Genomic DNA, 16,158 nt, shown 5'->3' with positions numbered 1-16,158 from the left:
CCTTGAAACTTGAAACTTTCCAAATTGAGCCCCGTTTCAAATTAAATACCTCTTTTAGACTATCTGTTTCAGGCGCAAATCATTGACACTATGCTGTTAAATTAGATTATATTCCATTGTGTTTTTACTAGAAAATAGGTGTCTTGACTGTGATAAGGGCTCGGGAACTAAGAACGTTGTGTCTGCTAAATTAACAAAAGGCTATGCCATTGCACAGCCACCGGCTTCTACAAGCAAGCGCCACACTGCTGAGGTTACTACCCTTTTGAAGATTGAGTTCCACGATATACTAACCTATTGATATTAGTTTCAATTAATCAGTCTTAAAATGGCACTTATTTGTTTTACTGACTTAATATGAGGAATTTGGCAATTAGGATTCGTTATCTGTAAAGGTTACGATAAATTAGACATTGTTGTTCACTGTTGGCATATAGATAAATGCTCCACATATCTTTTTTCCAGTGCTACTCATTCTAAAAATAGCTTCTTTTTTTTCACCATTCGAATAATCGGTAAAAAATAAGTACTTGGTCAAAAAGTCAAATGCCTATCCCTAACTACATTGAACAAAGTTACAGTCAAGGACTGCAAGGAAGAAGCCACTGCTCTAAAACCACCATAAAATCCAGACTTCAGTTTGCAACTGCACATGGGGACAAAGATAATACTTTTTGGAGAAATGTCCTCTGGTCTGATGAAACAAAAATATAACAGTTTGACCATAATGACCATAGTTATGTTTGGACGAAAAAGGGGGAGGCTTGCAAGCCAAACAATACCATCCCAACAGTGAAGCACGGGGGTGGCAGCATGGGGGTGCTTTGCTGCAGGAGGGACTGGTGCACTTCACAAAATAGATGGCATCATGAGGACGGAAATCTATGTGGATATATTGAAGCAACATCAAGACATCAGTAAGGAAGTTAAAGTTTGGTCGCAAATGGGTCTTCCAAATGGACAATGACCCCAAGCATACTTCCAAAGTTGTGGCAAAATGGCTTAAGGACAACAAAGTAAAGGTATTGGAGTGGCCATCACAAAGCCCTGATCTCAATCCTATAGAAAATTTGTGGGCAGAACTGAAAAAGCGTGTGCGAGCAAGGAGGCCTACAACCAGACTCAGTTACACCAGCTTTGTCAGGAGGAATGGGCCAAAATTCACCCAACTTATTATGGGAAGCTTGTGGAAGGCTACCTGAAACATTTGACCCAAATTAAACAATTTAAGGGCAATGCTACCAAATACAAATTGAGTATGTAAACTTCTGACCCACTGGGAATGTGATGAAATAAATAAAAGCTGAAATAAATCACTCTACAATTATTCTGAAATGTCACATTCTTAAAATAAAGTGGTGATCCTAACTGACCTAAGATCGGGCATTTTTGCTAGGATTAATTGTCAGGAATTGTGAAAAACTGAGTTTAAATGTATTTGGCTAAGGCGTATGTAAACTTCTGACTTCAACTGTATACATTTTTTTCTTCTTGTGCATTTAGCCATTTTCCTCATGACTCCTGCATGCTATGTTGACTATGAACTTTACCAAACTGTGGGACAGACTTTTTCCCCCCACACTCTTGACTATTGGTTAGTCTTTTGGCCTCCCATCCTAGTCTAACCACCTCTCGCCGGCTTTGTATTCATGTTACCTGATGAAATTGCTGAACAATATGATCTTGTTGCCATCTGATGCACATTCAGATGTCATACATCAGCACTGTAGAGCTCTCTCTGTCCTATGAGCTCTCCCTGTACTATGCTGTGCCTTGATTGTATTACTGTTGATGATATCTGGAAATGTGCATGTACACCCTGGCCCATCTATAGTTGCTAGCCCCAATTCTGACTTGTGCTCTGATATCTACTTCACTGATTTCTGCTCTCGTAAAAGCCTGGGTTTTCTGCATGTTAACACTAGAAGCTTATTATCTAAAATGGATCAATTGAAAGTGTGGGTTCACAGCTCCAATCCAGATGTGTTGGTCATTACTGAGAGGTGGTTATTAAGGAAGAGTGTTTTGAATACTGATGTTAACCTTCCAAGTTCTAACCTTTTTCAGCAAGACAGATGGCAGTCTTTACCAAGGATTACCTTCAGTGCTCGGTTGTCTCTACCAAGTCTGACTTGGTTTCCTCTATCGTAAATCGCTCCTCTTTCACCCCAGATGCCAAAATAACCCTTATTCAGATGACCATCCTACCCATGCTAGATTACGGAGGTATCATTTATAGATCGGCAGGTAAGGGGGCTCTCGAACGGCAAGATGTTCTTTACCATTCGGCCATCAGATTTGCCAACAATCCTCCTTATAGGACACATCACTGCACTCTATACTCCCATGTAAACTGGTCATCTCTGTTACCTGTCTCAAGACCCACTGGTTGATGCTTATGTATTAAACCCTCTTAGGCCCCCTCCCCCCTATCTGAGATATCTACCGGAGCCCTCATCCTCCACATAAAACACCGTTCTGCCAGTCATATTCTGTTAAAGGTCCCGAAAGCACACATATCCCTGTCGCTCCCCTTTTCAGTTTGCTGCAGCTAATGACTGGAACGAGCTGCAACAAACTCAAACCTCAATCTCTTCATTCAAAGACTCAATCATGGACACCCTTACTGACATTTGTGGCTGCTTTGCGTGATGTATTGTTGTCTCTACCTTCTTGCCCTTTGTGCTGTTGACTTTGCCCAATAATGTTTGTACCATGTTGTGTTGCTACCATGTTATGTTGTGTTGGTACCATGCTGTGTTGTCATGTGTTGCTGCCTTGCTATGTTGTTGTCTTAGGTCTCTATGTAGTGCTGTGTTGTCTCTCGTCGGGATGTGTGTTTTGTCCTATATTTATAATAAAAATATATTTTATCCCAGCCCTTGTCCCCACAGGAGGCCTTTCGCATTTTGGTAGGCCGTCATTGTAATAAGAATTTGTCTTAACTGACTTGCCAAGTTCAATAAAAGGCAAAATAATAAATAAATATCTATGGATTTCACATGACTGGGCAGGGGCGCAGACGGAACAAAATGAGCATTTATTGTGTAACTGGGAGACTCGTGAGTGCAAACATCCGAAGATCAAAAGGTAAGTGTTTCATTTTATTGCTTTTCTGACTTTCGTGACCAATCTACTTTGCTGCTAGCTGTTTGTAATGTTTTGTCTGCTGAGAGAGATGTCCTAACATAAACACTTGGATAGATTTCCCGCAAAAAGCTTTTTTGAAAAATCTGACACGCCAGGTGGATTAACAACAAGCTACGCTGTGTTTTGCTATATTGCACTTGTGATTTCATAGAAATAAAAACAAATTTGTAATTTAATTTGAAGCTCTGCAATTCAGCGGATGTTGACGAAAATGATCCCTCTGGCAACAGCTCTGGTGGACATTCCTCTAATTGCACGCTCCCTCAAAACTTGAGACATCTGCGGTGTGGTGTGACAAAATTGTCAATTTTAGAGTGGCCTTTTATTGTTCCCAGCACAAGGTGCACTTGTGTAATGATCATGCTGTTTAATCGGCTTTTTAATCCATCCACCTGACAGGTGTGGCAGATCATCTTGGCAAATAAGAAATGCTCACTGACAGGGATGTACACACATTCGTGCACAAAATTTGAGAGAAATAAGCTTTTTGTGAGTATGGAATATTTCTGGGATCTTTATGCATTTCAGCTCATGAAACATGGGACCAACACTTTACATGTTCCGTATTTTTCTTCAGTATACTTAGACATAGAAAACTGATACTTTATACTGGTTGTTGGGGTGGGATTGGCGTAGGGTGTGTGTGTGTGTGTCCATTGGTGGCTATTCCTCATGTCTTACTCAAATGGTGGGAAGAAGTTTGGTCCAAATCAGATGTTGGTTACTATATTTATTGAATACTATAAATTAACAAGGTCAATGTGGGTGCAATCAATTTCTCAGATCAATTAAAATGTCAACAAAACAATGGTCACAGGAATTCATATGTTTCATACTACAGAAATGATTTCATAACAATCTGTGATGGTAGGTGTCATGGCTTACTGAAATGACATTGAACGACTCATAAGTAAAACAAGTTTTACATTAAAATCCATAGCCTATTTGTGGTAGGCTATATTGCCCGTGTAAATTAGAATATTTAAAACAAGAGGAGATAGACTTCCTTATTTTATGGCAAGAACTGTTTCAAAAACATGCACCTACGCTGGCACACACACACACACACACACAAACGAGTGCATGTTCGTGTCTCCAGGTGGAGCTCACAGTACGACGGCTCAGATCTGGCCCAGACGAGAGATTAGAGGGGGAACAAACAGAACCACAGGGACTGGACTACTAGAAATACCACACTATTTACAATTACAAATAACAAATCTTTAGGCTATTCACTACAGACCTACTTCCTATTCTTAAAAATATGAGTATGTAACCATAAATAAAGTCAACACATGAGCATAACATGTGCAAGACCTGTTAAAAAAATAAATAGTAATAGTATTAGTGATATTAGTGGGATAGTGGTGTTAGACATAGTGTGGTGGGAGGAATAACATATTACACATAGTTAAGAAAGTATGTGGCCTCAGAACGTTGGGTGGAAAAATATTTTCTCCACAGAGCTCTGGCATTTACAGAGTCTGCACAAACTGCAGACAGCAGTCAGTTCTCTCTCATCCCCTCTTTTGCAACAGATTCAACTCCTTACTTGAGTGAGACTTCACCGTCACCCTCATCAGCACTGGTTGTTTACTTTAAACCCTGGTACCAGGTTTGAGCCTGTTGGGGTGTATCCTATCCTTCCTATAACAAAGCACAGTATATTGTCCACCTTTTCCATAACTACAGTATAGACCAGTGGAGGCTGCTGGGGGAGGACGGCTCATAATAATGTCTGGAACGGCACGAATGGAATCAAACTGTGTGTTTAATGTATTTGATACCTTTGCAATGACTGCGCTCCAGCCATTACCACGAGACTATCCACCCCAATTATGGTGCCACCAACCTCCTGTGGAGTAGACTATCCTTGCTATACCAGGCACACATTACCAAAAGTATGTGGACACGTGCTCATGGGCATTAATATAGAGTTGGTCCTTGCTACAACAGCCTCCACTCTTCTGGGGAGGCTTTCCACTAGGAAGTTGGAACATTGCTTCCTTTCAGCCACAAGAGCATTAGTGAGGTCGGGCACTGATGTTGGGCGATTAGGTCTGCCTCGCAGTCGGCATTCCAATTCATCCCAAAGGTGTTCGAAGGGGTTGAGGGCAGGGTTCTGTGCAGGCCAGTCAAGGTCTTCCACACCGATCTCAGAAAACCATTCCTGTATGGATCTCGCTTTGTGCACGGGGACATTGTCATGCTGAAACAGGAAAGGGCCTTCCCCAAACTGTTGTCAAAAGTTGGAAGCACAGAATCGTCTAGAATGTAAGATCTACACTGAATGCTGTAGTGTTAAGATTTCCCTTCACTGGAACAAAGGGGCCTAGCCCAAACCATGATAAACAGACCCAGACTCTAATTCCTTGTCTACCAAACTTTACATTTGGTTCTATGCAGTTGGGCAGGTAGTGTTCTCCTGGCATCCGCCAAACCCAGATTCGTCTGAGTGAAGCATGACTCATCACTCCAGGGAGTCCAATGGCATCAAGCTTTACACCACTCCAGCCGACGGTTGGAATTGGGCATGGTGATCTTAGGCTTGTGTGTGGCTGCTTGGCCATGGAAACCCAATTCATGAAGCTCCCAACAAACAGTTATTGTACTGACGTTGCTTCCAGAGGCAGTTTGGAACTCGGTAGTGAGTGTTACAACCAAGGACAGACGACTTTTACATGCTACTCTGCGGTCCCGTTCTGTGAGCTTAACAGCACTTACAGTTGACTGGGGAAGCTCTAGCAGGGCAGAAATTTGATGAACTGACTCGTATAAAAAGTGGCATCCTATGACGGTGCCACATTGAAAGTCACTGAGCTCTTCAGTACAGGCCAATTTCATGTAATTGTCCTCTTGCTCAGTTGTGCACCAGGGCCTCCCACTCCTCTTTCAATTCTGGTTAGAGCCAGCGCTGTTCTGTGAAGAGTAGTACACAGCGTCGTACGAGATCTTGCTTTTCTTGGTAATTTCTCGCATGGAATAGCCTTCATTTCTCAGAACAAGAATAGACTGACGAGTTTCAGGAGAACGTTCTTTGTTTCTGGCCATTTTGAGCCTGTAATCGAACCCACAAATGCTGATGCTCCAGATACTCAATTAGTCTAAAGAAAGGCAGTTTTATTGCTTCTTTAAATCGGAACAGTTTTCAGCTCTGATAACATAATTGCAAAAGGGGTTTCTAATGATCAATTAGCCTTTTAAAATGATAAACAGGGATTAGCTAACACAAACGTGCCATTCGAACACAGGAGTGATGGTTGCTGATAATGGGCCTCTGTACGTCAATTACAACATTAACAATGTCTACACTGTATTTCTGATCAATTTGATGTTATTTTAAATGTACAAAAAAAAAGTTTTCCTTTCAAAAACAAGGACATGCCCTAAGTGACCCCAAACTTTTGAACGGTAGTGTATATCATATAGCCTACTGGTCTGAGATTACATTTTGTTTGAGGTTTGTACATTTGTTAAAAGGCAGTCACTCAACATTCCATTTTCCTTGGTCACCCTTACAGTAAGATAAGCTGCATCTCACTAGCATTTACTATTCACCGACCTGTTCCTGAACTGAAACCCCGAAGCCTCTATCACTGAGGGACACACTACTGGAAAGACACCTGTATGCAGGAGTCAGGACATTAAAATGCAACCTTGACGTTGCAGTAACAGCATGGATAGAAGAGGATGAGAATGATAAACATGGTGTCTGCGAAAGACTTGATCTGATTGAACCTGAGACTCCGAGACTAAATGGGGTCTGAATGCAGGAGACTATGTACTAGAGACCGATAAAACACCCAGTCTGGACAGAGAACCGCAATTCTAATTATATGGATCAACACCCCGTCTGGACAGACCTCCCAGACAGAATAGCCTATTTCAAACTGCAGACAGAAAAATTCTAATGATAAGACAGAATGGGATACACCAGAACAGCCTGTCTACTAGGACAGGTATGAGAAAGTATGAAGACTGACATACACAGAAGCCATGTGACATTATATTTAACCTCTCATTAAGGCCCTTATTTTGAGCTGAAACCAGTCATGGAACATCTGCCTTATTAGATTCACCAGCCTTCAGATTCAGACAAACACTGAGGGCTCACTGAGCATAACGAACAAAGCCATATTCATAGATACGAAACACTGCACTACTCCAGCATCCCAGAATAGTTGGCAGGCTGACTAAAAAGGCTTTAGTTGTGATGTCACCATTGAGAGAGGCAATGATGGAAAGATCGAGAGGGATAGAGCGAGACAGGGAAAGACAGAGAGCCCACCATACACCCATGGGAGGACAAGACAAGGCAAAGAGATAACTACTTCAACAGACAAGTTCTGATCAATAGAAGAAGCTCCACAGACAGCCAGCAGAGATCTACACTATGTCACATATATCACCGATGCTGAGATCGACAGGCATGTACTGTAGATACACTGAACACTGATGTAGACTGCAGATGCCAACTTGCCTTTTCCCAGCAGTGGGTCCATTCTAAATATAGGAGGTGGCCGTTGTGGTGTGAGCGTTACAACTGACTAGCTGTGATCGGGGACCAGCTTCAGGACAGCAGCCCTGCAATATTCATGAAGCCAGTGGAGCTCATCATGGTATGGAAAAAAGGAGTACAAAGTGTGGAAAAAAGGGACTTGGTTCATGGAAAACCAGGCATTTAACATATGGAAAAGGAGACACTTTTTGGGAGGGAAAGAAAGCGGCAGGCCGACATTCCAGGCAGAGAGCTGTATGAGGGCTACAAAGTCGACATGGGCCTAGCTGGCAGGGCAGAGGACTGCAGAGGCTATAGCGGAGGCCAATGTTGGCAGGCATGCTAACTGCCAGCCTACACCTTAATCTATAGATCCCATGAACATGAACGCAAAATCTGAAAGTGCAGCAAGACATCAAACACAGCACACTCATTCGAGAGGGGGAGAGAGAAGAGTAAATTAGGTGTGAAAGGTGTGTGTGTGTCCTGTGTCTCAAAAACAGGAGGCTGCTGAGGGGAGAACAGCTCATAATAATGGCCAGAACAGAGAAAACGGAATTGTATCAAACACTTAGAAACCATGCATTTGATACCATTCCACTTTATTCCGCTTCAATCATTACCCCGAGCCCCTTCTCCCAAATTAAGACGCCACCAACCTCCTGTAGTCTCAAAGGTTTATGTGGTCTAAACCCACAGGTTCATTAGCTGGGCTATGAGCGAATATCACCTTAAAAAGGCCATATGCATTTCTGGGTAACAATTAAATAATTTCTTGGTAACAATTAAGAAGCTTACTGTGATTGTTTTAAATCAACAAAAAGAGCTTCTTAGCAAAGAGCAATTTCTCAAGCAAGAATTTTGCTTTGACCATCTGGGAGTGGTCTGAGTGGGAAGAGGAAACCCATTAGTCATTGGCAGAGGTTTGGGACTCGATTATTGGTCGATCAATTAATGTACCGCCTGGTAATGTCTCCATCCCACCAAAACAGGCTGAAATTTCATGCAGTCTTTTCAAAAACAGCTCTTACACTAAAGGGCATTATCATAATTTTCACAGTATTATTCCAACCTCAGTGTAGAAATATACACTCACCAGCCAGTTCATTAGGTACACCACCTCATTCACTATAAGGGACCGCTCCTACAGACAGGGAGTCAGGTGGCCTTGGCTTGCTATACAAAGCAGATAGGAATCGAGGCAGTCAGCAACTGTTCGATTGAACATTGGGCAAAACAAGTGACTTTAGTGACTGAGTATGGTATGATCGTTGTTGCCAGATCAGCATGCCAGAAATGGCTGCCCTCCTAGGATTTTCACGCACGCCAATGTTTAGGGTTTACAGTAGAGGTCGACAGATTAATAGGGCCGATTTCAAGTTTTCATAACAATCGGAAATCGGTAATTTTGGACGCCGATATATTTTTTTTTACACCTTTATTTAATCTTTATTTAACTAGGCAAGTCAGTTAAGAAGACATTTTTATTTTCAATGACGGCCTAGGAACGGTGGGTTAACTGCCTTGTTCAGGGGCAGAACGACAGATTTTTACCTTGTCAGCTCAGGGATTCAATCTTGCAAACTTACAGTTAACTAGTCCAACGCTCTAACCACCTGCCTCATGAGGAGCCTGCCTGTTACGCAAATCCAGTAAGAAGCCAAGGTAAATTGCTAGCTAGCATTAAACTTAATCAATCATAATCACTAGTTATAACTACACATGGTTGATGATATTACTAGTTTATCTAGCGTGTCCTGCGTTGCATATAATCGATGCAGTGTGCATTCGCGAAAAAGGACTGTCGTTGCTCCAACGTGTACCTAACCATAAACACCAATACCTTTCTTAAAATCAATAAACAGAAGTATATATTTTTAAACCTGCATATTTAGCTAAAAGAAATCCAGGTTAGCAGGCAAAATTAACCAGGTGAAATTGTGTCACTTCTCTTGCTTTCATTGCACGCAGAGTCAGGGTATATGCAACAGTTTGGGCCGCCTGGATCATTGCAAACTAATTTGCCAGAATTTTACGTAATTATGACATAACATTGAAGGTTGTGCAATGTAATAGGAATAATTAGACTGATGGACGCCACCCATTAGATAAAATACGGAACGGTTCTGTATTTCACTGAAAGAATAAAAGTCTTGTTTTTTCGAGATGATAGTTTCCGGATTCTACCATATTAATGACCCACGGCTCGCATTTCTGTGTGTTATTATGTTATAATTCAGTCTATGATTTGATAGAGCAGTCTGACTGAGCGATGGTAGGCACCAGCAGGCTCATAAGCATTCATTCAAACAGCACTTTTGTGTGTTTTGCGAGCAGCTCTGCTGTTTATGACTTCAAGCTTATCAACTCCCGAGATTAGGCTGGTGTAAAGATGAGATGTGAAATGGCTAGCTAGTTAGCGTGGTGTGCACTGATAGCGTTTCAAACGTCACTCGCTCTGAGACATGGAGTAGTTGTTCCCCTTGCTCTGCGTGGTAACGCTGCTTCGAGGGTGGCTGTTGTCGTTGTGTTCCTGGTTTGAGCCCAGGTAGGAGCGAGGAGAGGTACGGAAGCTATACTGTTACACTGGCAATACTAAAGTGCCTATAAGAACATCCAATAGTCAAAGGTATATGAAATACAAATGCTATAGAGAAATAGTCCTTTATTTCCTATAACTACAACCTAAAACTTTTTACCTGGGAATATTGAAGACTCATGTTAAAAGGAACCACCAGCTTTCATATGTTCTCATGTTCTGAGCAAGGACCTTAAACGTTAGCTTTCTTACATGGCACATATTGCACTTTTACTTTCTTCTCCAAAACTTTGTTTTTGCATGATTTAAACCAAATTGAACATGTTTCATTATTTATTTGAGGCTAAATTGAATTTATTAATGTATTATATTAAGTTAAAATAAGTGTTCATTCAGTATTGTTGTAATTGTCATTATTACAAATAAAAGAAATGTATTTATTTATTTTTTATTATTATTTTTATTTATTTAAATCGGCCGATTAATCAGTATCTGTTTTTTTTGTCCTCCAATAAATCGGTATTGAAAAATTATAATCTGTCGACCTCTAGTTTACAGAGAACGATGCGACAAACAAAAAAACATCCAGTCAGCGGCAGCCGTGTGCGAAAACAGCTCGTTGATAGAGGTCGAACAGGTCAACATAACAGCGTAGAACAACAGTGGTATACAGAACAGCATCTTGGAATGCACAACTCGTTGATCCTTGTCACGGATGTGCTATTGAAGCAGACAACCAAACCAGGTTTCACTCCTATCAGCTAAAAACAAGAAGAAGAGGCTCCAGTGGGCACATGATAGCCAACACTGGACAATTGAGGAGTGGACAAACATCACCTGGACCATGACAGTGAGTTCAGTTTATTTGGAGGTACCTGCACAGTCCCCAGACCTCAACCCTATAGAGCATCTATGGGATGAGATGGAACGGGCGGTTGTTTCACAGCATCAATGTACCGTCGTCCAATCTGCAACAACTGCGTGATGCCATTGCGTCAGCATGAACCAACATCCCTGTAGAACATTTCCGACACCTTGAAGAATGCCCCGAATAATTCAGGCTGTTCTGGAGGCCAAAGGGGGTCCGACCCAGTACTAGATGGGAGTACCTAATAAACTGTATATAAAACAGGACAATCACGTTTTTGACTGCACTGGGACTTTAAGCTACAGCTCAGACTTTCTGATCCACACCCATCACACCAGGTTTACATCCTAAAGCCAGAGGGACAAGCACCTCTCTGTTGAAGGCAGAGTGAGAACACAAAATGTAGTCTGTAATCAAAGACGTAGCTATTTGGCAAACATAGGCCTAATATTTCTGCCCAGCAGAGGCCTGCTACCACTTGTCCCTGGCAGATGAGTCACTTGAAAACACAAGACACATGTAGGGCCTATAGGTTACACAAGCCTTTGTTGACTGTGAGCCTTCCCATTGACAGGCTAATTTAACCCTACTGTTGGCTGGATAGACATGAAGTAGTAGGCCTAGGATAATCCTTGGATTAAAATCCACTTCCCTCCCTCCCTTTCTAGGTCTCTCCCTCTCGTAGATGTCTGACCCTCCACTGGTGATGCCTTTTCAGTGATGACTCAAGGTATGACGGTTCATAACATGGTGCTTTGTGTGGGAGGCTCGACGCCATGAGCACTGCCAAGCTGGGCACTGAACACATGGCGAACATAAAGCGTACCGAAATGAATAACAGTTAGGCATTTGGTTTACCCTCTTTTTCCTGTTCTCTCTCTACAGAATAAGTATGAATATTGCCATTCAAAATGTGGAACTGCACTGGGCTGAGTATCTAGATCTACATCCATATTTGTGGCTGTGAGCTTTCAATAAACCGTCTCAGTAAGTTTGAAGGTTTAAGTTATTGTATCTCTTGTGATTGTGGGGGACCATTGGACCGAGAGCCATGATGCCCAGTGTCTGTGAGCTCATTCCGTGCAGGGATCAAATCCAGGCTGCAAGTTTGGCTCCCTTGCTCAGTTCAGGCAGCCAGCCTTAAAACCCAGGCTTATCCTGGGAAAACTGGGTCACTGAACTTTCCCCCTATCTGCTACAGAAACAGGAACCAACCACATATCAGTCAGTCATTGGACCACAAATGTGTATGAGCCAAACAAACATAACTTTAATGGAAATAAATAGAACACACCCAACCATTGCACTTTTAAACTTAATGAATAACAAATGCACTTAAAAAGCCATATCCCCAGCCTGGCACCACCACATCTTAAACACCTATATATAGGCCTCCTTGCCGGAGACCCTGAAAAAGAACAGGTGATCTGAGTGAGAAGGGCCTGTAAAGTGCTCCACCTGTCCTCCCACCAACACACACCCCACAGAGAACACTTAAGGGCTGGAGACAAATGCTATCTGACAAGCAAGACAAGAGCATGCAGATGCTAGCTTGGGCTCAGTGTGTGCGGCAGGTGGAGAATGAGCCATCTGTGGGTGCACGCAAGAGACTTGTTTCCAGTTTCTCTCCTCCCTAATGCATGTTTAGGCTTAATACCTAGATCCTAAAAACAAGCAGATAGACCTATGGAATCACCTACTGGATGGCCAGAACAATAAGCAGCGAGTCAAGCTAAGACTGAGGATATATTAAAGCATGGACCGTGTACTGGCAACTTAAGACAAAGCATGAACACACATCCAATCAGACATCTCAGTGGTCAGTACATGGACAGCATTCAATAGACTCTCTGACAGCACTTCACTCCGTGATGAATGGCCTACCCAAAACACCCTCTTCCCAGTCTTGTACTGGGCTGTGAAGTTTCTTATCCCACACTTCACAAGTGGATGCTACATTAGAACAGTGTGTGAATTGAGGCACACGCTCCGAAAAGAAGGAAATGCTAAACTCCTGAGGAACCCAAAGAAAACAATCCCCTACTGTGTGTCTCACCTTCTAACCCTGTCATTCACATACAACAGGCCTATTAACCTGCTTAGAACAAACTAAATGGTCTACACTGCCAACCTTATAATGCCCTGCTCCCAATCCAACCCCACCCAAAAAACCTTACTGAACTTCTGACCTCCTAAACAGAAACAGTAAGCATGGAACCAGGGCAGTAGGACACAGCAGTCCAGCATGATATTACCGCATCGATATTCAAATATATGAATGCTGTTATGGGGGGGGGGTAAAAACCTAATTAATGCATGTTTTATAACATCTTAACGAATGGAATTGACAATGAGGTGACATTTTGAAAGAGAAGCACGGCTATCTGACCAACACAGCTGACAAGACAACAGTGATGCACTGTAGCCCACAACAAACACATTCTTATTGGGACGGGAGGCAGATATCACCACCCTGTCATATCTCCTGATTCTCTCCCCATTGTCCACACCTAGTACTGGTCTAAATCGGCACACCACGCAAATCATTATATCTTAACAAGTACAGTGGCGAACCACACTGAGGGTGTATGAGCAACTTCATTGCCTTATGGGAGGAGAAATGCTTGGCTCAGCATGTTTTAGTGTGTTGTGTTTTCTTGTGGATCCAAGGTAAAACATATTAGGCTGTTACTGTACATTGCACTGGTACAATAGATACAAAAAGACAAGGAACATGCCTGAAGATAGCCAAAAGTAGAGTTTGGGCTTATGTCCAACAGTTCTAATGAGCAAATAACTAGAAGAAAACAATCCTGGTCCAAACAGGATGGCCACTGCAGACGGTTCTGCAAGGTCTGATTGTGACCAGGCTTTCTCCTCTACCTCTTCCTTTACAGGATCAGTCTTAAACAATGGATCGCACAGTCACACACACGCATAGGAAGTCAGGACCACTGCATTCTAGACCATGCCTGCCGAGCTGTGCCACGCACATTTCACATGCATTCACTATGATCAAGGGGATAACAACTCCATTCTTAAAAGCATAGTGCGGCAAATGACAATAGGCTAAAATGTCTTCATCTGTTGGCTACATTTGATAGGGTCATAGTCTATGCTCTGTATAGTTATTGGTTACTGTAAACAAAGGCCTACATTGTAGGCCTTCTTCAAATTCCTTTTAATCCAATGAACTGTCATCCAATACTCAAAATACTTTGACAAACCACTAGGGATGGGCAACTCCTGTCCTCAGGGGCCAGAGTAGTGTCACACTTTTTTTCCATCTCTAGCAAACAGCTGATTAAACTAATTGCATTCTAAACTGAAGATCATGACTAGTTGATTATTGGAGTCAGGTGTGTTAGCTGGGGCTGGGGCCAAAGCGTGACACCAATCAGGCCCCTGAGGACTGGAGTGTCCCATCCCTGCATCATGTCAACAAGATTGTTAATGGGCCTACCCTGGGTGAAGTGAAGATTATACAAAGTAGACAAATAGCGAAATATTCCAGTTGTTTATTTGACTGAACCTGCATAATGAATCAGTGTTTGAAGATGTAATCTGTAATGGTTGTCACTGCCTCCCACAATATTGTGGTTCATTTATAACAAGTAGGAGTGAATGGTTTAATCAACAAAAGGAAAGACGGTAATTGACACCATAAACAGTATTGCAAAGTCCCGAAACATAAACCGTATCATTGTGTTCATTAAATAGAATCCAATTGACTGTTTTTAGGGCTAAAATCTAATTAAACTTGAATATTCATAGCTTTCCCTTGTTGCCCGATTGAGCCTGTAGGCGCTGGGCCTTGTCTGTTGTGTGGAACCAGACTGAATCCTTCGGGGATATTCTACCACAATATAAAAGACACTAACAAAAAGGCACGCAACATTGTAACACCCAACCCCCAATTACCAAGGGTGACTACGGGCTGTGTAATTATGTTGATCAAAACAGAACGAGAGGAATGATCTGTTGGGCGCTATTGCGATATGGAATTCTGGCCAGGGAGGGTTACCTTCCACCGCTCCAAGCAAAGCTATTCACCAGCACTTGAGCGACAGGTTTTTAGTGTCAAACCCGTAGTATGCTTTCTAGTGTGTCATTCGGTAAGTTTGAATACTCTGTCGTAACGATGAATGTAACGTGCGTGTTGTTTTTACTGTAACAATGTATCAACATAGCTAAGCAAGTTAGCTACTGGCTGCTATTGCTGCAGTTACCTTGTAGACATCTCCGTATGTCCCGCTTCCTATCCGCTGAATTAGCTCGAAATCCTCCTGCGGATTGCGCCTGGATAGGTCGACGCAGGAATTCATCTTTAGAACTCCAATTTATGGTTCCGAATGGTATGGTTGAACGTCACCAATACTAAAAATCGAAGAAAACAAACCTAAAAACATACAGCGTCAGAAAAGCACAGCCAGCCACTGAAACTTCAACATGGCTTCCAATGCTCAATGGGCATGCGCAAAAATGCAGCTCACATTCTCCATTAAAAAAAAGCAGACTGAGCGAAAGTGTCCAGCAGCTTTACAGTGCCGTGGCAGATGGCTGACTGACAATAAAGACTGAATGAAATAGGCTATGGCCGGAAAATTATATGGGCCCCAAACTCCTTGGCTTTTATAAAAATGTAAGATTGGTGTAGGCTGGTGCTTGGGGCTTAATTATTTCTGAATGCATTTATGGAAGGGCTTTTGAGAGTGATTTCGACAGGAGACCTATACGATGTCCACAAAACTGGCTAGATTTAAAAACTTTTTTTTTTAAATACATTTAACCGAGCCCCCATGTTTGTGTATTCAAAGGTCTTGTTCAACTGCATTATTAAGTCAATCACTACTACTATTACTCAATTGATCATATACAATTCTATACATTGGTTTGTAACAAGAGGGATAGGGTTAATAGTTGAAGGGGAGATGAGCAGGAGATCATCATTGTCCTCTATAGGGGGTGTTAGTCCACGGCTGGGTACTTTCATTAGCCTCTTAATGGTGTGTGTGTGTCACATGTTGGTTACGCAAGAAGAGCTGGGCCAACTGGTGCAACCTGTCAATATTTCGCCACTCATCAACCCCCAGTAAAGATGTT

The 16,158-nt window shown here is 42.3% G+C and overlaps 1 protein-coding gene across 14 annotated transcripts in view; it reads right to left on the bottom strand.

Annotated features, from left to right (window-relative positions):
• LOC109899792 (mitogen-activated protein kinase kinase kinase kinase 3) overlaps positions 1 to 15,628 on the bottom strand; it is a 68,489-nt gene extending 52,861 nt beyond the window's left edge. For 4 of the 14 annotated variants that reach the window (XM_020495331.2, XM_020495332.2, XM_031835580.1 and 1 more), the window contains exon 1: positions 15,285 to 15,625. In XM_020495331.2, coding sequence (XP_020350920.1) covers positions 15,285 to 15,380 — 96 coding nt within the window. In that variant the 5' untranslated portion in view covers positions 15,381 to 15,625. Of the gene's footprint in view, positions 1 to 15,284 lie in introns of all 14 variants that reach the window. The other 10 variants (XM_020495330.2, XM_031835577.1, XM_031835579.1 and 7 more) reach the window with 6 other exon arrangements.
• Between the last annotated feature and the right edge of the window lie 530 nt (positions 15,629 to 16,158).

Source organism: Oncorhynchus kisutch, linkage group LG11 (genome assembly GCF_002021735.2).
Source record: "Oncorhynchus kisutch isolate 150728-3 linkage group LG11, Okis_V2, whole genome shotgun sequence".
Lineage (NCBI taxonomy): Eukaryota > Metazoa > Chordata > Actinopteri > Salmoniformes > Salmonidae > Oncorhynchus > Oncorhynchus kisutch.
Note: the sequence above shows the minus strand (reverse complement) of the source record. Positions and strands in the feature narration are given on the sequence as shown.